The 27,238-nt window shown below is 44.4% G+C and overlaps 1 protein-coding gene across 2 annotated transcripts in view; it reads right to left on the bottom strand.

Annotated features, from left to right (window-relative positions):
- TRAK2 (trafficking kinesin protein 2) overlaps positions 1-27,238 on the bottom strand; it is a 72,578-nt gene that overhangs the window by 15,748 nt on the left and 29,592 nt on the right. Inside the window, exons 2-7 of one of the 2 annotated variants that reach the window (XM_075933871.2) lie at positions 26,553-26,828; positions 25,291-25,485; positions 10,220-10,270; positions 8,418-8,494; positions 7,504-7,620; positions 4,316-4,525 (exon numbers count right to left, since the gene is read on the bottom strand). In XM_075933871.2, coding sequence (XP_075789986.2) covers positions 4,316-4,525; positions 7,504-7,620; positions 8,418-8,494; positions 10,220-10,270; positions 25,291-25,485; positions 26,553-26,589 — 687 coding nt within the window. In that variant the 5' untranslated portion in view covers positions 26,590-26,828. The remainder of the gene's footprint in view (positions 1-4,315; positions 4,526-7,503; positions 7,621-8,417; positions 8,495-10,219; positions 10,271-25,290; positions 25,486-26,552; positions 26,829-27,238) is intronic. The other variant, XM_075933873.2, reaches the window with a different exon arrangement.

Below are 27,238 nucleotides of genomic sequence, written 5' to 3' on the forward strand. Positions count from 1 at the left end.
AGTGTTTGAGCTGAAAATTTCAATGCTGGGTGTCTCTCTCAAACTGATTATTTATGGTTTGCTAAAGTGGAATAGGGCTTGGAAACATACCAAAATCCTGCTCTTAAAGAGGAGAAATGTGGAAGATTCCAACACAACGTTGGTTCACAGCAGTGGCAAAAACACAGAAGGATGGGGGAGGTGGAAAGGCAGCAGGGTGAAAGATGACAGAATTACTAGCAAGCCTGCGAGCTGAACATGGCTTCCAGACACCTGAAAAGCCAAACCAGCTGACCCATCAGAAGCAAGCTCCCCACAAATCAATCTGGAAGATCCTATGCTGGTTTATACTGGTGGGCACACTGTCTGGGCTGCTGCCACACACTGAGGTGCACACCTCAGGAGTGTTAGGCTCCACACAACACTTATCCCATAGCGAGCAGAATGACAATCAGAAAGAATGGCCCAGCAGTAATGGATGAAAACAAACCACTCTCATACAAACAACAACAAAGTCTCTTCTGTGTCATTCAACTGCTAGTCAAGCAAAGCAGTTTGGGAAAAGGAGGTGGCAAGAGACAGGGGATAGGTTGCTAAAGGAAAGGAGAAGACCAACATTTTAGTTCCAAAATACCTGCAACTCCAGCCCCGTACTGACACAGCCTTATTAAAAGGATTTAATATTTTAAATGGAGGAGTTGGGGCAACTTGGAATTTTAAAAATCAAAGACGATGCTGGTTTGAATCCTGTAAATGTCCACTGTCTACCTAAGCTATATAAAGAATCTTGGGGTTGCCATCTGCCAAAGCCCAGATGTCTGACAGGGTATGTCTACACTACAATGTTAGTTCGAACTAACAGACGTTAGTTCGAACTAACATTCATAGGCGCTACACTAGTGCTCCGCTAGTTCGAATTTAAATCGAACTAGCGGAGCGCTTAGTTCGAACTAAGGGGTGTGTAGCCCCTTAATTCGAACTAGTGGGAGGCTAGCCCTCCCCAGCTTGCCCTGGTGGCCACTCTAGCCAACACCAGGGAAACTCGTCTGCCCCCCTCCCGGCCCCGGACCTCTTAAAGGGGCACGGGCTGGCTACGGTGCCCGTGCCAGGTGCAAGCCTGCCAGCACCCAGCCAGCAGACCCTGCACCTGACACAGCACAGAGCCACCCACCCAATGTCCCCCAGCCCATCCCCTCTTCCCGGGACCAGGCTGGCGGCTCCCGGGAGCTTGCCCGGGACCGCAAGAGGTGGGCACCTTCCTGGGCTAGTGCAGACATCGTGGACCTCATCCACGATCTCCGCACTAGGCACAGGAAAGTGGCCGTCTAGGGCAGGAGAGCTGCCAGCCTGGCCACCCAGGAGCAGGTGTGCATGAAAATCAAGGGGGTCCACTGAGACCCCCGACCCTGAGCCCTGAGCTTACAATGGCCGTCCTGGGTCAGACCAAAGGTCCATCTAGCCCAGTAGCCTGTCTGCCGACAGTGGCCAACACTAGGGACCCTGGAGGGGATGGACCGAAGACAGTGACCAAGCCATTTGTCTCGTGCCATCCCTCTCCAGCCTTCCACAAACCTTGGGCAGGGACACCACTCCTACCCCCTGGCTAAGACTACTCCATGGACCCAACCTCCATGACTTGATCTCACTTCCCTTTAAACTCTGTTCTAGTTGTAGCCTTCACAGCCTCCTGCAGCAAGGAGTTCCACAGGTTAACTATTTGCTTTGTCAACAACAACTTTCTCTTACTAGTTTCAAGCCTGATACCCATTCCTTTCCTTTGGTGTCCTCTAGTCCTTCTTTAGGGGAACTCATGAAGAACTTTTCTGAATGCACCCTCTCCACCCAACCCCTGCTTTTAGAGACCTCTATCCTGTCCCCGCTCCATCTCCTCTTCTCTAAGCTGAACAGTCCCAGTCTCTGTAGCCTCTCCATCTGGGACCTGTTCCCCACCCCTGATCATTGTAGTTGCCCTCCCCTCTCCCAGCCTTTCTCTTCCCCTCTCCCACCTCCTTTTCCCAGTCTCTCCCAGTTTTGTTCAATAAAGACAGAGTCAATGTTGGAAGAAATGTTATCTTTATTTTGCACATCAGGAAGGGGGGCTAGGGAAGGGTAAGTGGAAGGAGGTGAGGGAAGAATGGGGCACGAGCCCCCGATGGGGAGGACTGGGCTGGGTCTGCGGGCTTCTGGGGGTGGAAGCTCTCCTGCAGCCCCCCAATTGCCCCCTCTCCCCAGATGGCAGCCTGCGGCAAGTGCAGCCGGTCTGATGGCCGAGTGCTGTGATGTGCCCAGTGTGGGCATTCCGGGCACTCCAAGCCAGGACTGGTTTTCAAGCGGGGCACCTCTGAGAACTGTCTGTCCGGGGTGGGGGTCGGTTCCCTTTAAGCGCAGCCCTCGGCTAGCCTGAGACAGCATCTCCACGCTCTAAGTCCTCCTCTGATGCCCTGCAGGCACTGCTTCCGGCCATCCTTAAGCCCTGTTCAGGGTCCACTCAATGTGGACATGCTAATTCGAACTAGTTTTTAGTTCTAGACGCGTTAGTTCGAATTAGCTTAGTTCGAATTAACTAATTCGAACTAAGTTAGTTTGAACTAACTCTGTAGTGTAGACATACCCACAGAGACTTTTAAAGTGTGAGACATTGCACAGAAAAGGGAATCCCATACAGCAGAAGAGACTGCTTTAAAGGAGGTGGGATTGAATCAATTTTGATTTTATGATTTAACATCTAATGCGACTACTTTGCAGGAGAGCAATAGGTTTCTAAGGCACAGAGCTAATTTGAAAGTAATGACAACTTTCATAATAAGGTAGAGTAGAGAGATTTGTAGATAATATCTATGACTGAAAAGGGTTTAAGTACCTTATGGGTAAGTCAGATAAAAGGAGAAAAATTAAGGCCTTAAAGAAGGCATAGTTCCCACATTGCCCAGGCCTTAAACTGTGACCTAAATAGGTTTTCCTGAGTACAAAGGCCCTATCCTGTTGGGAACTACAGAATGATGGGTAAAACAAGATCCCTTCATGCTAAAAATAATGGGGCACACCAAAACAAAAGTGTGTAACCCAGAAATGGAGCATCACAAACCCAAGCAACTGCTTATCCTATTCCTTTAACCCCCTTTCTCTAGTTCTACTAACACCATGTTCATTGCATTTTGTCTTAAATATTGGGCGTTGATCTTGCAAAAATTTAAACACGTGGAAAAAAACCAAAGGATAAAAATATTCTCATTTAACTCAATTAATAAAGTGCACAGATTTTTGCACATGCGTCACAATTGTGGCTTTAAATTGTAACTTCCTTATCTAGAATTCAGATCGACTAAATGAAACTTAGTCATGTCAGCCTGTGTTAACGGAAGAACACACCATCACACAATAGTGGATCATATAACTCAGCAGGTCCTAGAGGCTAGTGCAATTTGGGTGGGTAGTTAAAATGTAAGTCTATATTATCTTGTACCATAGACACATTTGGGAACAGCTGGAGTTAGCAACTTTGCACACTGGTAGAGAGGACCCATACCTGCCAATACTGGGAGAAGGTGAGGGAGGTAGAGAATGCAAAGTGAGGGCAACTGCCTTTTCACAGTGTTCTGTCCATGTGCACACACACAGTACACACCAAGCAGCAAATCTGGAGAGTAACATGATCCCTCTACACAGTCTCTCAACACGCTGGATATTACCAAACTTGAAAGCAACTAAGAGTAAAGGGCCACGTTTTAAGAATGCAGACCTGGGATGGGATGATGTATTTACAGTCTGTCTCTAGCGGGATGTCAGGTAGAGTAGTCACCCCACCAAGCACGGGAAGCTGGATTTTTATAACAGTCTTACAACTTTGTGGCACATATTTAAAATTAGGGATGTAAGCGACTAGAAATACGCATAAGTTAATGGGATAGTCAACTAGTCCCTCAACTAATCACTTCCCCTGCCCCACTGGCTCCATCTGAGGAAGCAAGAGGTACCAGAGGTTTGGGGGGGGGGGGGGGGGGGAGAAGGGGAGGAAGAGGGAAGCAGGAGCCAGTGCTGTGGAGAGCCGGCTTAAAAGCTCCCAGCACCATCTCCTCAGGGGGCAGGGAAGGCAGAGGGGTAGCATGGACTGGGTGCGAGCCAGGAATCAGCTGATTCCCAGCTCGCGACCTGTCTCAGACACTGCAGCTCTGCTTTTTAAATGTATTAAGAGACGGCAGGCTCTTAATACATTTAAAAAGCAGAGCCGCAGTGGGGTTAGCTCGTGGGGCTGGGAGCTAAACCTCGCTGCAGCTTCCCGACTAATTGATTAGTTGATTCAACTACATTTAACATCCTTACTAAAAATTAAGTGTACCTTTGATCGGAGAGCCAGGTTCTCCTCTTCCAGTTCTCTGAGTTTGTCCTGCAAGACATCCAGTTGCAAAAGACCATGTGACAGATTAAAGGAGTCATTGAACCGGAGTGGTGTAGAGCAGCTGGAGTCTGTTTCACTTTCTTCAGAGGCAATTGAAACAATACGAAGCAACTCATCTTTCTTCGATAGTTCATGCTGCAGCTGGTTAACCTATATTTAAAAAGGTAGGTTTTGTAAATAAATTCACATTGCAAAGTATTATAGGATATTACATAGTTTCTGAATTCTTGGAGCAAATTTGTTCCAGTTTGAATTGAGGTAAAGACAATCCAAATATTGTGACTGGATTTTTATTTATTTTTATGCTGGAAATTTCAGGCTTTATCTAACTTTGAAGACTATGCTGCTACAGAGGTAGTGAAATTATGGTGTCATAGTAGACTGGAACCAAGACCTTATGTAAGACAAGCTATGGGAACATTACTACAATGAACGCCAATGTGATGAAAGCCAGAAGTTAGAGCCTGGCTGGGGACCCTGGAAGGAGCTCAGGGGGGCGAAGAGGAGAGGCAGGGGGCCATGCCTGTGCACTTTCAAAAAAGCGGGAGGGCCATGGCACTTTGGTTCCCCAGCCACCCCCTTTCCAGTGTCTCTGGGTCAGATTTTCAAAGTTAGCTGTGTACATCCTTGTGCTTCCAAGTTCTGGTACAAATACGTGATGTGAATACACAGACTAAGTCTTTGAACATATATATAGGCAGTTGTGTGTACATATTTGGTATCTGTATGCTGATCTGTTTGCAATTGTGACCATTTCACTGAAAAATCTGGCCATGAGAGGCACTGGTCATATCAACAAGGGGAAAGCGACTATGATATAGTTAATAGGTCCTTTGCATGACCCAATGTCCTTTTGGTACCAACTGTCAGTGGACACAGCAGGTGCACAAGATTTTATAGGGATTCCATGGTTGAGGTATATGCATCATAGCTCACCAAAAGGTGGTATGCAAGATCACTACAGAAAGCCAGTAGCATTGGTCATCACAATAAAATATGAATGGTTAATATTTAATGAGTTATATATCTATACTGAAAATTATCTTAAGGCAGTGGTCTCCAACCTTTTTTCACCGAAGATCACTTTTTAAATGACAGACCAAGCCAAGATCTACTGTCCCACCCCTTCCTTGAAGCCCCTCCTTCTCTATTCTCCTCCTCTCCATCACTTGCTATCCCCAATCCTTATACTGCTGCTTATTTTTTTTTTATTCTTCTGTAGGAAGAGGTTTTTCCAACATTTGGCCTGTCTACACTGGACCAAATGTCAGAAAAAAAAACACCCTTCTTTTGGAAGCCACCTTATTCCTTGTGGAAAGAGGAATATAGGGGTGACCAAAAGAGCCTGTTTGCTCTTCCACTAAAAAAGCGGAAGAATAAACGCAACCCTGGATGCAGAAGAGTTTTTCTGGGATATCTCCAGAATCCTGAAAAACTCCTGAAGTCTAGCTGGACCCTTGCTGGGTTGAGACAGGATGTGTAGGCTCTGGGGTGGGAATGAGGGATTTGGGTGTGGGAAGGGGTGAGAGGTGCAAGCTCTGGGAGAAAATCTGGATGCAGGAGGAGGTGGAGAAGGGGACGCTGGCTCGGGGAGGGGGCTCCAGACTGGGCAGTGTTGGGATACTAAGCAAGCCATAGGCTTGCGGACGTGAGGGTGCAGGAATTTGGGTTGGGGTATGTGAGGGGCTGAGGGCATGAGGTTCCAGTGTTTGATAGGCTCAGATAGGGGGAGTGCAGGAGTGGTTGTGGCCAGATGGGGGCTTGTTGGCCAGGCTTCATTTTTAAATAGAATACTATGTTAAACACAAAAAGTTTCTGCATTGTCTTTATTTATGAGAATGGCAGGGAACCTGCCTTGAGTCAGGTGTCACTGACCCATAGAAAAGTCATTTGGGAGCAGGGGACACAGTACTGGGGAGGAGTGCTAGTGGGTTCTGGAGCAGGGAACAGGGTGCCAGTGGGGATTTTCCTAAGTGTCAACAGATGATTTCAGTGCACACACATGAACCAACAAAAGTATTTCCAGCCATTATCATTAAGCAAAGGAAGTTTCAGAACTTCTTAAGAGTTTGACGTAAGGCTACTCGCCTTGTATATTTTGACATATGCAATCAAATGATGAATTGTAAAGCAAGAATGGTATCTGTCAGATCTGAAGGGGAGTAACGATGCTGTCCAAGGCCAGTGGAGTGGGGAGCTGCCCCCAAGCCTCCTCATTTTAAGGGTTGGCAGCAATGAGATGCCTCACAGCCCTGGGTATCCCTGGCAAATGTCACACTTTGATAACAGTTTCATTCTTTGTTAGTTCCTCTGTCGAGATGGCAGCATTTGAGAGCCTCAGTGTTGTTCAAATCTATGTCTAGACTATGCTGAAGTTTCGAAAGGATATGCAAATACTCTGCATATCTTCTTCTGATCTCACTTTTGAAAGTGAAAGTAGTTGGGACATCGTTTTTTTGGCAACCGTCCCCTTTTTCGAAAAGCCGCTCTTCCTTAAAATGGAATTTGCATATCTTCTTTTGAAATTTCAGCATAGTCTAGACGAGCCCTGAGAAAAAAATGTAACATGAGACAGACTGAACAAACAAGGAAAGAAAGATGTTGTTTAAAGCTTGTGTTTAAAGCATAAGATGGAGGCAGAATTTGGAAGAGAGATTCCAGGTCTCTCACTACAGACTTCTTTTGTGATCCTCAACAAGTCAATTGCATCCCATTGGCTGTTTGTTGTCAGTACACCCTATTTCAGAAAGGTGAATGAAACTGAATTCATTGTTGAAAAAAATACATTAAGCTTTTTGGATTCAGAGATAAGGCCAGAATGGACCATTACGATCAGTTAGAGGGACTTTCTTGAAAGACTATTTTAAGTGTGATATATTAGATTTACAAAATGAACACAACACATCCACCATAACCACTGTAGTGAATTTTTAACAAATTTCATTGAAACTTCATTGTTGGTTATTGGAATTATGCACTTGTCTGGAATACTTCAGTTTAGATAAATTAGAGGGATTTTTTTGAGGCTCCCTCTGGAGCAGTATAATAAATGCAATTTCCTGCCTTTAACTGTAATAAAACCCCTTTAATACAGAAAGCTAAGGTATATAGGGTAAACTATCACTCACTTGGTCAAAAGCTTGTCCTAGTTGTTCTTCTAGTACTTCATTCTGTTCTGTCAGGGCATGGTTCCTCTTCAGAAGGGCTTGTCCAATCCGTGCTGCTAGCTCCAGGTCCCGTTCCCGCTACTCACAAACAGCAGGAGCAAAAAATCAGAGTAAAAAAAATTATTTTTTCATCAGAGTACATTTAAATTCAACTTCAATTTAAAGTCAGCTTAATTTAAGATGTTTCTGCTTCACTCATGAAAACCAAAAAATAATAGGACATGCCGCCAACTCATTTTAAACTGCACTGACTGTGCTAGTGCGGTGTTTCTCAAACTTTAACCATTTGGGATCTAGAATAATACATACTGATTTCTTGACAGGACTCATCCATTCCCATAGTCCTTTGCAACATCAAAAACCTGGGGTCACAGTAAAACCATTTTTTGGGGATTATTAGAATTTTTTATTGTAGTCCTGTGTAGTTTGGTGTGAGGACTTCACAGGTTCTACTGAGGCATCATTTTAAAGAGCTGTAAATACTAGCTCCACAAGTTCCCTTGGAGTAGAGCATAGTTCTGGGACAGGGAGAGGGACGAAAGGGACAGAGGATAGAGAGCAAGTTGCTACCTTCCTCTTCCTCCTGGGCTTCCACTAGGTTTGCAGGATTTTGCTAAGTTATTTTGTTTCTCAGCTGATGCAGGTCACTGTGCACGCATGCCCGATGTCCCACTGTTTAAGAGTCCCGTGCTACTAGGTCTAAAGACTGAAAGGCAAGAGACATTTCCTTTTCTCCTAAGTGACAACTGATGCTCATTCACCTGTCTGAATAGTTTCTCCAGTCAGTTCCTTGTAAATGTTGAAGGAAAATTTGTATGCAAATGTATTCTTAGCATATTACACATTAATGCAACAATAAGCGGAGATGACTATACCTCAGCTAACAAATGTGTGACCATGTCAACGTCATTATAGGTTTTTGTCATCTGCTCCACTCTCTCTGTGCCGAGAACTGAAAAGCAAACCCAGAAACACTCAATGCAACAGATTATATAGAAGAATACAAGCAACGATAGATGTAAAACTTGCATTGATTATTTGTTTATGCCATACGAGAATCTTTGAGAGAAAACCCATTTAAAGCAGCACCTATGAAGCTTGATCCAGGAAGGTGCAATTCCCAGTTAAGTCAGTTGGAGTTGAGAGAGAACATCTCAGAATGTGGTCTTTATTGAGATAAGTGGAGGGGGAAAAAAACAAAAACACATTTTTTTTGGATGAAGCCAAATTATTGAGTGATCTGATCCACACTGCAGTTGATTGTGAGAGGGGCAGTCTTGCACACCCAAGTATCTGAGGAGGTCTGCGGGCTTTACCCTTGAAATGAAATCAAGGTGACTGTTTGGTAGTTATGAACAGAAAGCCAGAAAAACCTAAGTGTACTAAGATCGCAGGGAGCAATTCAAGCACATTCTGTTGTACATGTATTTACAAGATCGAGCCCTAAGGTTATATGATAAGCAGAAAACCTGCACCTCCAGTCAGCCTACTAGCACAAGCTCCTTAGGAGAACCACATCTGATTTGGAAAGCTAACGAGCTTTGAGATTCTGTTGAAAACTATTATAAATAAGTATTACAGGCAGTCCCTGGGTTACGTACAAGATAGGGACTGTAGGTTTATTCTTAAGTTGAATTTGTATGTAAGTCGGAACTGGTACATATTGTACCCCACGTGTCCCCGATTCAGCCGCTGCTGAAACTGACCAGCGGCTGACTACAGGAAGCCCAAGGCAGAGCTGCTCTGCCTCGGGCTTCCTGGAATCAGCCGCTGATCAGTTTCAACAGCGGCTGAATCTGGACGCCTGGGACAGAGCAGCTGGGGTGCTGCCAGGTAGGTCCCCGCAGCGCCGCACCTCGGCACTGCGGGGGCCAACACGGTAGCACCCCAGCTGCTCTACCCCAGGCGTCCCCAAGTCAGCTGCTGCTGAAACGGATCAGCGGCTGATTCCAGGAAGCCTGGAGCAGAGCAGCTCTGCCTCAGGGATGCCTGGGGCAGAGCAGCTGGGGTGCTGCTGGGTTGGTCCAGTAGCGCCGCACCTTGGTGCTGTGGGACCAACCCGGAAGCCCCCCAGCTGCTCTACCCCAGGCGTCCTGATTCAGCCGCTGCTGAAACTGACCAGCGGCGAGAAAAGCCTGGTCTGCTGGGGGGGGAGGCGCACTAGCTGCGCCCTCCTCCCCCCCCCCCAGCAGACCAGGGAGACACGAAGCGGCTTTTCTCACTGCAGAGAACGCGGGCGGCGGGACTGCGGCGCGTCTCGGTGGTCCCACCGCCTGCGTCCTCTGCGGTGAGAAAAGCCGCTCTGAGTCTCCCTGGTCTGCTGGGGGGGCGGGGGGGGGCACTAGCTCCCTGGTCTGCTGGGGGGGGAGCGCTCCCTGCGCTGCCAGAGGCGGCGACAGTGGGAGAGGCACCCCGCACTAGCTGGGCCCCCCCGTTCGTAACTAGGGGTCCGACTTAAGTCGGATTGACATAACCCAGGGACTGCCTGTATTGCAAAATGAAACTACACTTTCAAAATACTTTAAACACAAGGCTGAATCAAAAAGTAGTTCTAACAATCAAGGAGGAATCAGTGGTAATAACCATCAACACTGAACATCAAAAACATGAAGTACCAGTGTCTATTATTGCCGGTCCTTATGAGAAAAAGGTGAAGATGGAAAAACACCTGAATTACCTTGTGCAAATTTCTGAGATCCAGCCAAGGAGGGAGGAAATTCAATAAGAGCTAGAATAGCAGAAAATGAAAGACAGAAAAAGGGCAAGAGAAAAAGAATTAGAAATTAAAAAAAAAAGAGATTACTATGAATTTGTTTCAGTTACTATAGTTGATGCATGCATTTTATATATAAATTAGTAATTTCTCTTCTAAAAGCCTTCCATTAAAGTAGATCCTACAGCTCTTTACAAACAACAATGAATTATGTTTTTAAAAGAATCAGATTATTATGGGATACAAGCACTAATAGTAGAACTACACTCCGTGCTTGCAGATGGGTGTAGGTGGTTGGCCTCTGATCAGAGTTTTTCGATTTATAGATTTCATTATCTGAAGCCATAAAAACAAGCTGCTACATGATTATAGCAGCAATAAAAGTTAACAGAGTTATGAAACTTTTCCATCAGCCAAATGTCTCTGAACTTGTGCAGGAACTACTCCTTACAAGTGGTATTTTTTTCCTATCAGCGGTAATACCACCTTTCCTCAAGGAAGGCTTCATTTACATTATGTAAGCTGCTTTAAACTACTTTTTTTTTTAGTTTTGATAAAAGGGATAATTAAATCAAACATGCACTTATATAGAATATGTCCATTTTGGGCCTTATACTTAATTGCAACACATAGGTGAAGCAGATTAGGAAATATACAGTACTATATGTAAATATGCTGTTTTGAGAAGAAGTTTACTATTAAGGTGGGGGAAACACAGGCCAGGGTTAGAATAAATTAAGTAAAGTAGATTGGGTGTTCAGTCTGGAAGGAGTAATTATGCTGTGAGTTGCAAACGAGAGGAGAAAATGAAAGAAGAGCAAAGGAGGAGAACAAAGTTGCACTGAATTGTTTTCTAAAACATGTTCCCTAAAATGTGCAACAAACCAAAACCCTAAATCAAACATTTTTCACCCAAGTAACTCAGCAGGCATTTTAAACCAACTTTCCATATTACTGCTCGTTCAGTTTCTATTACACGTATGTATGTATATAATGTGTGTGTGTTCTAGTGCTAGTTCTCACAATACTGGGCATACAGCATATGTTTGTGACCTTTTAAGTGCTTTATTCCTTCTTGCTTGTCTCATTATACTTCTATTTCTTCTAGCTCAAATATAATGAGGTTTCCGTAAACATGTGTCTGCTAGCATAAAGTTATGTTTTTGAAGAAATACAGTTCTTTATTTACATGCAGTAAATTCCAGAACCATGTATTGTTTCCAAACAATCCTATTAGCATGTGAAATACACAAGTGCTCCTATAATTTCATTGTATGTACAGATAAATGCAACACACAAAACCATATAGTCTGCATCTCACCATGTACATTACAAATGACAAATCACTAGGAATTACTGTATTAAGACAGAGTAAAGTCTGTAGCATCCCCCTGTAACAAGAGATAAAAGCCAGGAACATAAGGATTCCCTTGTGCAGCCCAAAGACATCGTTCTTTTCCCTGACATGCTATACCTGTTTAGGACGCACTATGCAAGGCATATTTACAAAGTTCAGGGAAAAGTAGAGTTCTCAGTTAACCTTGCTTGTTTAAAAGCCTTTAAAATACCTTTGACAAAAATATTAGCTAATTATTTGCCTCCTGACAGAAATTCTGAATACTTCACTGCAGTCAATAATTTTGTTCTGGTTTACATTGCTTTTTTGGGGAACTCTCAAGGTATTGCAATGTAAATTACCAGTTGTGTCTTGCCTCCTCGCCAAATGACAAATATTCACCTCTCTTATTAGCAAGTTGTACATTCAATGAGTGGGATTTGCTCTAGCATTTGAACAAGAGTCAACTATATTTACTAAAAGAAGAGGTGCCAAAGCATGGGTAAATCAACAAGCAGTCTGCAAGCCAAATCCAGACCACCAGCCAGATAGATGCTTTTGAACAGATCTCCCCCCCCCCCCCCATTTTTTTTTTTAATTTACTTACTACAAGACTTACCCAGTGTTGACCAGGGCCAGTCCAAGTCAGGGGTGCAGTGGGGCGGGGGCATGTGTGACATGGCCACCTGGTGACTTCTTCATGGGGTCCGCCCAGAGGTAGTGGGGGCCACATAGTACAGTCCCTCGGAGGCAGCCCAGGGCAGTGGGGGCTGCATGCATACCCCTGCATGTTTCCTGGGGCAGGCTAGGATTGCAGGGGCTGTGCTGCCAGCCAGGGGGCTGCTCTTCAGGGCTGAGGAGCTTGACCATAGGGAGAAGGCAGCATTCACGAGTATAACTGCCCCTGCTATCACACCATTCCCCTTCTGTTTGATGCAAAACAATCGAATTCCATGCACACAAACTCTGATCCTGCTTTAAGTTATGATAAGAGGAAGCTCCATACCAAAGTTGGAGGTCCTAGTTCTTACATTTAGGAGGCATTTTTGAAGACGGACAGACTCTCAGATGGACACATAGATGCACATTTCTAAAATATAGTAAAGATTATTGTTATTTTCTCTGCAGTCTGGACCTTGCCTGTACCTTGACAAAAAATAATTGACTATCCTTGTTCCAAAACCTTGTCCTGGCTCCCTAGTTCTCATGATCCATGTGCCCATCCACATACAAGCTTTAGCCACTGCAGATGAAAGAGCATAAGCAATTCTGCTTTGATAGATGTTTCTACCATACATCATTAACCAAATCTAGCCAGTGTTATAATCTGTACCCACACTTCTCAGTTAAGGTTTATATTCAGCTCGCAGGTGCAATATTCAGGTCATTTTGGGATTTCCACCCTGCCCACAAATACATATTAACCTGGTAACTGATGGAGAGAGAATGGCTTTGGTGCTTTGCTTCATATCCTCAATACTTCCAGACAGCTTAGGATCACAATCACACAGTTTGTTATGCTTTCCTCACACACACATTCTCACCTTGTATAGCGAATGCTGTAAGCAACTCTTCATTTTGATTTGTGTCCTTGTTATCTAGTGCCATGTTGCTTGCCTCCATTGACATATACAAAGCAGAGCTAAAGAAGGAGGATTACTAAACTAGCATCTCCTGTTACAGCAGAGTCCTCCTGCAGCTAACTGAAAGAATGTTTCTCTAATAAACCACTGAGTACACACAGGGCAGTGCTTTTCAGACAGCAGTGGCCATAAAAAGGAGGAGCTTTGCAGCAATCATCTAGGACTTCCCCTAGAGTCTGACACTGGGAATTGGCCTACATTACATGCTTCAGAAACTTTATCACATTTTCTTTCCGACAAGCACAAGATGAAAATTTTAATCTCTAACTCCACAGAAATGAGCTGGTGTACAATTTAGTTTTCAGCATTAACACATAGCTCTACCTGTGGCCTGCGGACACCCCAGCTACCTCCATCCTCACACCTCTCTCGTGCGCTTCAACATTGAAGCCCCACACTTCCCTGCTCCTCCCCATCCCTTTCAGCACATGAATCACCACTGGAATGCCTTGAATCAGCAGCTGTGGCCCTCTGAGGTAAAGGGCCACGCATGTGGCCCACTCTCTGTTCAAGGTGGCTCATTGCTGACAGAGTTACTGTGCATCAGCTGGGTCTATGTAGACAAATTCAAGTGCAACAGTGTGCTTTAGACAGCACATCCTTGTGGAATTCATTGTTGTGCTGTGTGGACAAGCCCAGAGTGCCAAATTTCCAGTGTTTACATTAGTATTTATACAATATCAGGATCTAAGCTGCTTGTGTAACGCCAACAGGCGAAACTCAACCTGGGACCTTAGGAGCTTAGTGCATGAGCCTCTACAGTGTGAGCTATTACTATTAGTGTATGGGCCCAAATCACTTTAGAATTGGCATTTTTACAGTAGCAAATGTTACTGATTTGAAGATGATCTCAGAAGAACCATCTAAAAATAACTTTTTCAGATAGCATACAAAAGCTCTTTGGAAGTGGCCTAGAAAAAGCTGAAAGCATTTTGCAAAGACTGGCTTATACTGGGTTCTACACCGATTAGGTCATATTCCACTCTCAGTACACCAATATAATAATTTCACTGAGGTCAATTCAGGTACTCAAAATGTACACAAGTATAAACAGACTAGAATATAACTTTTGGCTTATTATTGGTTGTATTTTCCTGCTTTATTTTTTTTCAGAAACCTATCTAAAAATGTGCATTTGACTCTGTGATGTAACATGGATTAGTAATTTCTTCTGTGACAGATATGACAATATCATGCAACATACAGGACAAATCTTCAACAATTCTAATAAACCTTACTGGATTACATTTCAGAGTTCATTGCTCTAAAAATGCAACTATGTATGTGGTATAGCGGAATTCTAAGTAACTACTCTAGAAGTTTGGCTAATGCAATGTGGGAAGGATTATGAGCTTCAAAGCACCATTAAGATAAGTATGAAGTGGCTTTCCTAGAAAATAATTGGGGTAAGGAGAATGCAAATGATCTGTGCCTCAGAGTCCATCATTTTAAAGCTGCCCTCGAGAAAAGCTCATTGTCTACCAATAACCAGCTTCTGGAAACCCCAGGTCAAAGACTGATGAATTATATGAAGGATGTACTGAACTCCTTGTGAGTGTGGTAGTTCTAAACTGAGGCTGTAACGAACTTGTGATCGAGAGCCCCTCTGTGAGGTCTGAAGGGGGAAACTTCTGACAGACCCCCGGTGCAGTTGGGTGATCTCCATTCTTTGTAATGCTTTTATTATAAGAACAAATAGGCTTGGACAGAAAGAACAGCGTGGTGTCTGAGGTGTGGCCAGTTACACGGTTAGCCCCTAAAGAGAAAGCAAATGGGGCTGCTTGGGCAGTCTCGCTTTGCCAACAAATGTACAGTATAATATGGGAGCTATGCAGCCTGGAAATACCTTGGTCAGAAGGAAGAAACCCAAAAGATGCAAGCCAGAGGCCTAGGCTGCTGAACACCAGCAGGAGAATACAGGTGCAGGTAACCTGAACTATGATATCTTCTACTATTTTATTCCCAATTATCACTTCTACAGGAGACCACTTTGCCTAACAACTGTTTAAGCTTATACATGTACCCAAGATTTTTTGAATGGAATGAATGTACAGTACAGGCAGTCCCCGGGTTACGTACAAGATAGGGACTGTAGGTTTGTTCTTAAGTTGAATTTGTATGTAAGTCAGAACTGGTACATATTGTAGGGGAAACTCTAGCCAAACATTTCTCCAGAGCTCAGTTTTATTCTCCCACACCTCACTTCCCTCAGTCCTTTATTCTCAAGCTGAGGTGTCTGCTGAGAAAAGCTGCTCCGTGTCTCCCTGGTCTGCTGGGGAGGGGCGCTAGCTTTGCGTCTCCCTAGTCTACTGGGGGAAGCAGCTAGTGCGGGGTTGCCTCACCCCGTTTGTAAGTAGGGATCTGATGTAAGTCGAATCCATGTAACCCGGGGACTGCCTGTACACAGATCAATTCTATCAATGTCCTCTGATTCAGGATCTACTGGCTGGGGCCCTTCTTGTTATCTTTAAGATTGAACTTGTAGGGATTGGTATCCAGGCTTTCAGAATCCACTGCCTGTTACTCCCAGCCAATGTCTGCATCAGGAAAATGACAACACTCACTGAAAGTGTTTAGTGCCAGAGCCATTAATAAGAGGATTAGTTATCGTGTACAATGGTTATATTTTTAATTCCTGCTGGGTGCCTGCTGACATTGTCAGGATAAATCCTAACAATAAGAATACACTAAGATTACATGGGACTCAACATCTTAACATGGACTGGCTCTTAACAATAATGTATTTAACTTGGATGTAGTTAATGAATGCTTTGTTTTGAAAACTCCAAGAGTCTTTCTGGTTGGATTACATTTTTCCTTCTAGAAGAGGTACTGTTTCTTTGAAGTTCCTTTTTTTAAGATTTCAGAAAAAATAATCTCTACTGGATGAACTAGAAAGTCATGTTTAGTCCCACTTTAGGGATTTTTGTGGAAGGAAAGAATCCCAATAAATAAGTAAAATTACTGTCTCTGTTTGCAAAAATACCACCCACTCTACTGCCTTGATTACAAACAGTTACCAGAATAATTAAATTTCCGAGAGATCGTTTGTTTTAAAAGCCTTGCGTCTTACTTTGAAGATTACAAATTCAGTCTCTGATGAACTGCTCAAAGGACCACTTTTCTGAGAACACTTGAATACTGAAAAATTTGGTTTTCAGACACAGACAACAACAGTTCCTTGGTAAATCTTGTAAAGTTGTTTTCAAATCTAAGTGAACTGTGGTCTCAATTTTTTCTGTACTCAGAGCCAAGAACACACCCTATTGATACACAACAATGTGCTTCAGGGCAACAGTAAACCTTTCGCTTTACTTGTTTTTAAAATTTTCTTATCAGAAAACTAGGGTAATAAACAGTTTAGTCAATATTTAAACATCTGACATTTAATTTGAATTCCAAACTGAACCTTTGAATCAGAGAACAACATTCTGTTCTAATTGTGGGATATCATCTCAAGCCAAATTCAGATAATTTCTTTTTATTTACTATACTCTAGAAAGCAGGAAGCCCACCAGCTATTGACAAAAGCTTCCTAGTAAAGGTATGTACATGGAAAATTTATTGTTTCATGGTTAATATTATATAACTAGCCAAGTAGCCCGTCATAAGACGGGATTTTCAGGTCTCTCCCCCACACTGGTCTTCTCTCCTGGTCCGTCTCCTTCTCCCTCTCCCACCGCCCTTTCCCTCCCGCCGTGGCACTCGGCTGAATGCTGCGTGCTCAGCCGGGCAGCCGTGGGGAGCCCAAACGGCTGCTTGCTCCCCCGTGGTGGCCCGGCTCAGCGCCGCAGAACTCAGCCGAGCACCATGTCGGGAGGGGAAGGAGGGCAGGGTGGTGACATACACGGCCCCGCCCCCTGGCCATGTACGTCACGACCCCGACCCCCTTCCCTTCCCGCCGTGGTGCTCAGCTGTGTTCTGAGCCACTCAACTGGGCCACCGTGGGGGAGCAAGTGGCCGTTTGGGCTCCATGCTGCATGGGGAGTGCGGACCCCAAGTGGCCGCTTGCTGCCACTTGCTTCCCCTCTGCGGCCCAGCTGAGCAGCGCAGAACTCAGCCGAGCGCCACGGCGGGAGGCAAGAGCGCCCCCCAGAGACGAGTCTGTAATGCTATAGGGTTACAGACTCAGACATTGGGCTACTATATATATGATGTCCAAACACAATATAACCTCTACTGAAAGCTATTTTCTTCTAGCTGCAGTATGAGAAGTCATTTTCCTGGGGAAAATATGTACCTTGTACTCCCATTCACTAATTCATCAAAATAGTCAAAGATTCTCCTCTTTCATATTCAATCTTTTGTGAGCCTCTTATGCCCTTTCACTTTTAAACAAATTCAAATTCATAATCCTCAAGAATGCTCCATGACTGGGCCATTCTCTCTGTAAAAACTGCCAGCTTTACCACCATGATTTATGGGAACAGAATCAATTGCTAGTCACTTTGAATTAGTCTGCCATTCCAGCACGTGAAATTATCAATTCTGATCAAATTCCTATTGGATTCCTTACATGGAATCTTCTGCTACACAAGGAATTCCAAAGCATTTTATATCTGAGTCCCATCCTGCAAGATACTAAGAACTCTTGCATCTGAACAACAAACAGGAAAAGAGATTACAATATAACAACAAATAATATGGAGATATACCTCTCACAGAACTGGAAGGGACCTTGAGGGGTCCTAGCATCCAGTCCCCTGCCCTCATGGCAGGACCAAGTACCATCCTTGACAGATTTGCCCCAGATCCCTAAATGGCACCCTCGAGGATTGAGCTCACATTCCTGGGTTTATCGGGTCAATGCTCAAACCACTGAGCTATCCCTGAACTCCACCCCCTGTTCAGTATCTTGTAGCATCAGGCTGTACACACACTCAGCAGCAATGAAAAGCAGCCATCTCGGAGGTAGAGAGGGGCAATGAACTGACACTCAAAAATCCACTATACAGCATGACAAGAATGAAAAATTTTGCAAAAGGCACTAAGGCAAAACCTTACTTTTATAAAACCTTCCACAATCATTACGGTTCATGCATAGTAGATAGCAATTGTGTTTTCATTTGTAAGATTCTAACTCCTGCAATTTCCCGTAACCAGTTTCTCTGTTTGAGGAGTACACCTCCAGGACAACTCTGCTGTGAGTTTAAACCTGTGAGTCTAGGGCATGGGTGGGCAAATTCAAGCCCACAAGCCAGATCTTGTCCACAGGATTAGTTCCTGACAGACCCCCACCTCCGTATTTACTCGCACCTTGGCTGGTATTGGGTGATCACAGCTGTTTTTGGCTGCAGATCGTCATTCGTGACCAATGGGAATGGTGGGAAGCAGGGTGGACTGGGATGCCGCTTTTGCCCCTCCCATTAACCGCGAACGGTGATCCACGGGCCAACAACAATTGAGACTGCCCAATACCTATGGAGGTACACAAATACAGCAACAGCAGCTACTGCTGTTTTCTTATCATCCAATCCTGGTCTCGGGAATCCATGCCTACCTCCAGTGGTTAGACTAGTGGTCAGTAACCGGTAGATCCTGACTGGTTTGGCTGGGAAGCTATCAAGCGCTGGCACTTGAGTTGCCCCTCCACCCACTGTCATGCTGCTTGTGCTCTCTGCATTGGAGCTGCCACTCTGGGAGCCTCCTGCTTGCTGTGCAGAGTGTAGGAGGGAGAAGGGGGGAGGTGCTGATGCCCGTCCTCCCCCCACTCCTGTACCCTATCTCCACACAGAGAGGGGGATGGAGGGAGCTTGGCAATGCAAATCTGTCACTCATTTTGTGTGTGTGTGTGTGTGTGTGTGTGTGTGTGTGTGTGTGTGTGTGTGTGTGTGTGTGTGTGTGAAACATACATTGTCCTTCACTCTCCTCTCCCAACACATACATTGGTGGGGGTGGGGGTTGTTACTCCTTTTAATGCTTGCAAAGTGGGTTAGTTGGGGTTTTTGACTAGTGCATTTCATAATTTTCGTTTCTCTTACACTTAAATTGAATTCTTTGAGTAGTGAGTTGTAACATGCCAAACCTGTTGTGGCTTGAGTAACAAGTCACCGGGACCAGATGGCATTCACTCAACAGTTCTGAAAGAACTCAAAGGGGAAATTACGGTACTATTAACTCCGGTTTGTAACCTATCCTTCAAATCAGCTTCAGTACCCAATGACTGGATGATAGCTAGTGACACACCAACATTTAAAAAGGCTCTAGAGCAGTGGTCCCCAACATGGTACCCGTGGGTGCCATGGTGCCCACAGGGGCATTTATTTGCAACCGCCAAGTGCTCAGAGCCGGCCCCGCCTCAAGCACGTGGCACACGCGCGGGGCCAGAGCCAGCCCCAGCCCCAGCAGCGCGCAGCTGTGGGGGGCCCCGGCCCCAGGAGCATGGCAAATTGGTCTCCCCGCCCCCGGCCACGCAGCTATTGGGGGGTGCTGGCTTTGGGCGCGCGGCTCTGGAGGACACTGGCCCCAGGCTTGCTGCGAATGGGCAGCCCCCCCGCCTGTGGGCACGTGGCACATAGGGTTGCTGGCCCCAGGCACGTGGGGGTGTGGCGTATGCACAGCCCCGCCCCCGGGTGCATGAGTGTCCCCGCCCTCTGGTGCCCCGCAGGCGAACGGCCACATGCCCTGGCACCCAGCAGCTTCAAAGGGTTGGGGACCACTGCTCTAGAGGGGATTCTGGCTATTATAGACAGATAAGTCTAATGTCAGTACTGGGCAAATTAGTTGAAACTATAGTAAAGAATAAAATGGTCAAACATTTAGATGGACATAATTTGTTGGATGAAGTCAACATGGTTTCTAGGAAGGCATGAGTTCCCCTTTACAATCTGCTAGAGTTCTTTGAGGGGGTGAAACAAACATGTAGACCAGTGGTCCCCAACCTATACAGGCTCCCGGGCGCCTGGGGGCAGGGCCACTCACGCGCCAGGCACCCGGGGTGGGGCAGCGCGTCCTGGGGCACGCCAGGGGAGGGGAAGCCCTTGCACCCGGCGCCGACATGTGCCCCAGGGCCGGGGCCGCCCGAGCGCCTTGTGCCGTGGGCCCGGGGCTGGCACCGCTGCCCGAGCCATGCGCCTGAGGCCGGCACCAGCGTCGCACGCCCGCGTGTGCCCCGGGGCTGGAGCTGCGCGAGCGCCGCGCACCAGGCGCTAGTGCATGTTGCGCGCCTGGGGCCGGCGCCGGCCCAGGTTGTCGGCAGGCGCACACAAATGCCCCGGCGGGTGCCATGGTACCCGCGGGCACCGCATTGGGGACCACTGATGTAGATAAGGAGGATCCAGTGGATATAATGTACTTAGATTTCCAGAAAGCCTCTGACAAGGTCCCTCACCAAATGCTCTGAAGTAAAGTAAGTTGTCATGTGATAAGAGGGAACGTCCTCTCATGGACTGATAACTAGTGAAAAGACAGGAAACAAAGGGTAGGAATAAATGGTAAGTTTTCCAAACGGAGAGAGATAACTAGTGGGGTCTCCCCCAGGAGTCTGTTCTGGGCCCAATTCTATTCAACTTATTTATAAATTATCTAAAGAAAGGGGTCAACAGTGAGGTGGCAACATTTGCAGATGATACCAAACTTCTCAAGATAGTTAAGACTGAAGCAGACTGTCAAGAACTTCAAATAAAATGGGCAATAAAATGGCCAATGAAATTTAATGCTGATAAAGGTAAAGTAATGCACGTTGGAAGAAATAATCCCAACTATACATACAATATGATGGGGACTAATTTAGCTACAACTTCTCAAGATCTTGGAGTCATTGTGGAGAGTTCTCTGAAAACATCCACTCACTGTGCAGCAGCAGTCAAAAAGCAAATAGAATGTTAAGAATAATTAAAAAAGGGATAGAGAATAAGACAGAAAATATCTTAATGCCTCTTTATAAAATCACGGTACAGCCACATTTTGCATACTACATACAGATGTGGTCCCCTCACCTCAAAAGAGATATACGGGCATTGTAAAGGGTTCAGAAAAGGGAACAAAAATTATTAGGGTTTGGAATGGGTCCCATATGAAGAGAGATTAAAAAGACTTGGACTTTTCATCTTAGAAAAGAGGAGATTAAGGTGGGATATGATAGAGGTCTATAAAATCATGACTGGTATGGAAAAAGTGATTAAGGAAAAGTTATTTACTTATTCCCACAATATAAGAACTAGGGGTCACCATATGAAATTAACAAGCAGCAGGTTTAAAACAAACCAAAGGAAGTTTTTCCTTCACGCAGTGCACAGCCAGCCTGTGGAACTCCTTGCCAGAGGATGTGGTGAAGGCTAAGACTTTAACAGGGTTCAAAAAAGAGCTAGATAGATTCATGGAGGTTAGGTCCATCAATGGCTATTAGCAAGACTAGGTAGGAATGGTGTCCCTAGCCTCTGTTTCTCTGGAGATGGGTGACAGGGGAGGGATCATGTGAGGATTACACTGATCAGTACCGCCAGTCGGCGCATGTGTGGGAGCTGCCTGCCAGCAGTGGGGCAGCAAGAGGTAAGAGGCAGGCAGCGAGGCAAGAGGCGGCGCCAGAGTCAGGCAGTGAGGCTGGGGCGAGAAAGGTCTGCACTGGCATTCGAGCGAAGTTGGGTGCTGGGGTCCGTTCAGGCTGGATCCCTCCCTACCTAGTGTTAGGAGGGAGGGGGGAGTGCGGTGTCAGGCCACCTGGGCTGGGCCGAGGACCCAGTGTCCATTTTATTCAGGGTGCAACCCGAGGAGAACCATGGAAGTGGCGGGAGCCTGCTCTGTTGTGTCCCCCTGCCTTCTCCCAGGGTGCTGAGCTCTGCGCCACTGTTACTGTGCAGTGGAGCCATCTACTGGGTCACTACAGCTCTTGCCAGCACAGTGAGTGGAGATGGCTAACTCCTGTTGCCACCCCTTGCCTGATCCCCTGGTAATCCCTCAGGCTGCCCTGGGCTCTGTGGGTCCCTTCCAAAAATCAGTTGAGACAGCCACCCTCAACTATCCTGTCTGTAGGTTGGAGCACTCCGGTTTGGAGGCAGCAGTGCCGAAGTTAAGAAATGCACAACCTTTTTTTTTTCTTCACTCAGCACACTGTCATGTTGATATGTGTTTTAGTAGTTAAAATCCTGGACTGTTTTGAAGCCAAAACAACAATGTAATCAATATAGTGGTCTTCTGTTGAGATGCATTTTAGTAGTTAAATTCCTGGACTGTCATTGCTCATTAAACGTGCTGTCATATGTGTGGAAATCAGGTCAATATTGCATTTTATTAATATCAGCAGAACTGACTCAAATGGAGCCTGCGTGTTGTGTAGTCTTGCCTTAATCTTTGGATTCATGCCCATCAGTGTAAAAGAAGCTATTTGCATATATATATTTGCATGTACATGCAACCACACTTATGTTTCAGCCCTCAGCAGATGCTGTGAGTATCATTGTGGCCCCTGGGGCTTCTAAAGTTGAGTAGCCCTGCTCTAGATATTCTGGTTGATAATAGGAATGACAGAACCAAACTTCATGGAAAAATAATTAATGAAGTAAAACGTGCATACAATTGCCATTTACACAGATGCAACAATTATACTCGCATGCAAATAAGGAATGGTGCATCAACCGATGATCAGATCACTGACAACAGATTGAAGTTTAGCCTTATAATCCTGTAATTTAACAGTATTTTTGGTGTTAATTTGCACACTCCACAATATAACAAAGCTACTCCTTTTCTATCCTCTTATAAATACTATAATATATTTAATAATATAATACTAATATATTTAGGGCCCTACTGCAAATTCACAATCCATTTTGGTCAATTTCATGGTCATAGGATTTTAAAAATGTCATTATTTCAGCTATTTAAAGCTGAAGTTTCATGGCGTTGTAATAGTAAGCGTCCTGACCCAAAAATGAGTTGTGAGTGTGTGTGTCGGGGGGCGGGCGGGGAAGAGGAGTTGAAGGTTATTAGAGGGGTCATTTGTTGTTCTGCTATCTTAAGGCAGCATTGCTGCCAACAGAGCACAGAAGTAAAGATGACATGGGATGGCATTGCCACCTTCACTTCTGCACTGCTGCCTGCAAAATTGGACCCTTAGTTAACATCTGCCATTCTCCAGCCATCCAACTGTGAAGGCAGTCCAGAAGGAAGGAAGGTAATACCCCAACACTCCTTAAATAACCTTGCAACATCCCCTCTAATAACTTTCTTTTGTGTCTAAAGCCCCAGATTGAGAAATGCTGGTCTCCCCTGCAAAATCTGTATAGTATAGGGTAAAACCATACAATTACAGATTTCAGTGTCCATGATGCATTTTTCATGGCCATGAATTTGGGAGGGCCCTAACTATATTCAGATTTCTACCGCCTTTTCATTGGCTTTTCATTACAAATTTAACATCTACTCCGATATCCTTCCATGTCATTGGTACAGAGAGCACTCTAATAAAATATTTAAAAGTCTCTCAACACTCCTAAAACACCCTACTAGAACCAGTTATAACATAACTCTGGGTCACTTCCTTGCTAACTTTAATTTTCTCATCGTATTGTCTCCAACTTATCTTGAACTTTTACTCAAATTAACAAACTAAGTTTCCCATACTCCTCTATACGGTACTTGCCTAACTTAAGCAGAAATTAACTTTTGGTTATTTCACAACCTAATACATTCTATAAGTTACAAATGTACATTTTATGTAAAAATGATTACCTGCCTCTTGTAATGGTTGTTCAACATGTGTTGCTCATGTTCATTCCAAGTAGTTGGAATCCACATGAGCGATCACTCAAAGAAGAATAAAAGTTTTCTAAAAATGTTTTTCCTGAAAGAGAACATGACACTATATGTATATAGTGAACGTTAAAGGGCACATCAAATTTGAACAGGACACCACATCACAATGACTTAGGCTACAATTTAGTTATGATAAGAACAAGGTTTTACCAAACTAAAAGCAGAAATGTTATTTTGTGTTTCAAATTTCATTGGAAACATCTTCGCATTTAAATATTTCCTTGCACCCCAAAATCTGTGAGGCAAGAGCTATTACACAAGAATCAAAGTCAAACTGTCCACAGACAAAAGTAAAACTGACTAATCAGTTTTCATTAAGGATGTGAACGACTAGTCGTTTCCCCCCATCCTGCTGCCTCTATCAGAAAGAGGCAGAAGGGGGCTGGGGGGGGAGAGAGAAAAAGGAGGATGTATTTCAAAGCAGTAATGCTGAGTGGAGAGAGGGGCCAGACCCCGGGCTCCATGAGGCACTGCTGCTTCGAAATACCGCATACAGCCCAGGAACAGCTAGGATGTCCCCAGGCTGCGCGCAGTGTTTCAAAGCAGCAGCACTGCATGGAGCCTGGGCTCAGCTCCAAGCAAACTCCAAGTTTGCTGTCATCATGCTTAAGGAAATGAGATATATCCACTAATAGTCTGTGTCCATATTAGCAAGATTTTGCGCAAAAGCACTTGCTTTTGCGCACAAACTTGCCACCTGTCTACACTGGCTGCGAGTTCTTGAGCAAGAACACTGACGTTCTAATGTAAGAAATCAGTGCTTCTTGTGCAAGAACTATGACGCTCCCGCTCAGGAATAAGCCCTTTTGCGCAAGTGTTCTTGCGCAAGAGGCCAGTGTAGACAGGCAACATGAATTTCTTGCGCAAGAGAGCGCCTACACTGGCACGGATGCTTTTGCACAAAAGCACATCTTTTGCACAAAGGCACATGCCAGTGTAGATGGTCTCTTACGCAAATACTCTAACGCAAAAACTCTTGCGTTAAAGGGTATTTGCGCAAAAACTTGCCAATATAGACGTAGCCATATGGTTTCTTCTCTTAATTCCTCTATGAAGCCCAAATGACTTCAACTGCAGTTAAAACAGGATTATATCTATGACTCTGGGAGCATTACAGCAAGAACTTTTATTGCTTGTACATAGACTCTAGCTTCTTGAAATAGTGAATTAGAAACATTTCCTTGTGAACAGAGCTTGTTTTCCTAGTGGTCACAATGCTCTGAATCTTTCAGTAACAAAGTGCTTTTTAAATCGCTCTAATCACTTCATTTCACATGACGCAAGTGATGAGCATAAATACTCACTCATGTAACGGAAGGTCTCTTCAGCAAGAACAGGAGAGACGGTTTTGGAGGCATGGCTAGAGCAAATAGGGGACTGGAGCCAGTCTTGCCTGTCATATGGATACAAAGTGTCCACTCGTAGCTTATATTGTGGTAGTTGCTCTTCCAGCATGTTCACCAGTTCTACTTCTGGAAGGTCCTCATTGGAGCAGACATCTAAAGATGAATAAGTGACATGAAATCAAAGCATGAACATTACCATTAAAGCTATTTTTAAAACCCACCCAGAGAAAAAGTTTGAAAAGAATTGCTCTGCATAACAGAGATTACATAAGGATAATTGTGCAAATTAGCACTTGTAGCTTGAATTTGCACTAGTAGCTTGATTTTTTTTTTAATATTGGTATTTGCAATATCCTCACTCTCCTTAATTGACCCCTTTACTTATAGTAAATCTAGCAGACTCATTGATTCTCAAAGGCTTCCTAGCTCTGACATACAAAAACAATTAAAAGTTAAGTATCTGGTTATTAGTTCTCCAAGTCCACCACTTAGCTCTCCTAATTTCCATGTTGTATTTTACCTGCTTTAGGTTGCATTATCTTCTGTGGTTGTACTTACCTTGTCTTCTTAAGCACCACAAGTTGGTTAACACCCCACAAGCTGTCCCCTAAAGTGCTGCATTTGTACCTTAATATGCATTCTTTAGAAACCTCAAAGCTAGATCAATGAACTCTGGCATTTTTGAGGCACAACCTCCTTCAGGTTACAAATATTAACAAGTCACAGAATGCAGGAGAGTCTGGATAAATTACAGTAGAAAGGTCCAGGAGGAAGGAAAGAATTTGGCCACAATTCTCCACTCACCATGATGGGAAGGGAGAGGCAACAGCAGCCCGGATTACTGTCAGGCTTTTTATCTAAAAATATAGCATATTGTTAAGGCTTCCACTATCACATTTGAAGTGGCATCTTTCTTTTTCTGTCAATTCCAACCACTTCTACCAAAAAAAAGTCTCCAATTCTAATTCATTCTGTTCCAGATAAGAACACATTTATCTATTGCAGAAAATTTGTATGTGATGAGAAAAATAAAAACTGATGGTTTGGAGCAAGGGGAAATGAATTAATTTAGTTTATGAAAGATCTAACATTCTTGTTCATGTGCACTGATGGATAAGTAATGCATACAATTTCAAGCTGAGATGAGGGTTTCCAGGCTAGCCACACTGAAAATACTCCAAGAATTAGCATTTCAGATTGGAGTTGCCCTTCTAACTTACCAGTGATGCTCTCCAGATCTCCGTGGTTGATATTCATGAGGTTTTCTTCACACTTCAGTTTTTTAAGAATGGCATTCTGTGATCAGGTTGTGCATGGTTCCTTTCTTGCTTTGGTTGAAGAATGGCTTTGGTTTGAAGTGAAAGCCATCAAGCTACTCAGGCATTAATTACTCTGGTTTTCTTAAATCACTTCTACAGACGGGTTATATTCTTGGTCTACGAATATAATATACTGTGCAAGCTTCACGTGATGGTTCCTCTTAGATCAGCCATCATCTAGAAATCAAAGACATGGAACATGTATCATAATGTGTACCTTAAATGCAAAGAGCTGCATAAAATGAAACATGCTCCCTTCCCTCCCCCCCATCCCCTCCCAATTCTTTACAAAGACAGTAATTCACTGTTTTGGTAACTCACAGTTCTCATCTATTGCTATATACTTGTTCCCCTTCTACTAATAAAACATTTAATGCAGGACAGGGTTGTTCACTGCTATAAGACAAATCTCCTTTGCTCTAAGATAAAGCTTCTTCAGCTAAGTAGATTTCCTGCAGCTTCATAGACAAAGGGTTTAAGTTATTTTTCAAGTAATAGTTTCTAAAAGGCAGAACTTAGACATCTCTTTAGTGAAAGCAAAGCAACACTAACAAACACAAAGCTGTATAATTCTGCTCTTTAGTAAA

The sequence above is a fragment of the Pelodiscus sinensis genome, chromosome 7 (assembly GCF_052426305.1).
Source record: "Pelodiscus sinensis isolate ZL-2025 chromosome 7, ASM5242630v1, whole genome shotgun sequence".
Classification (NCBI taxonomy): domain Eukaryota; kingdom Metazoa; phylum Chordata; order Testudines; family Trionychidae; genus Pelodiscus; species Pelodiscus sinensis.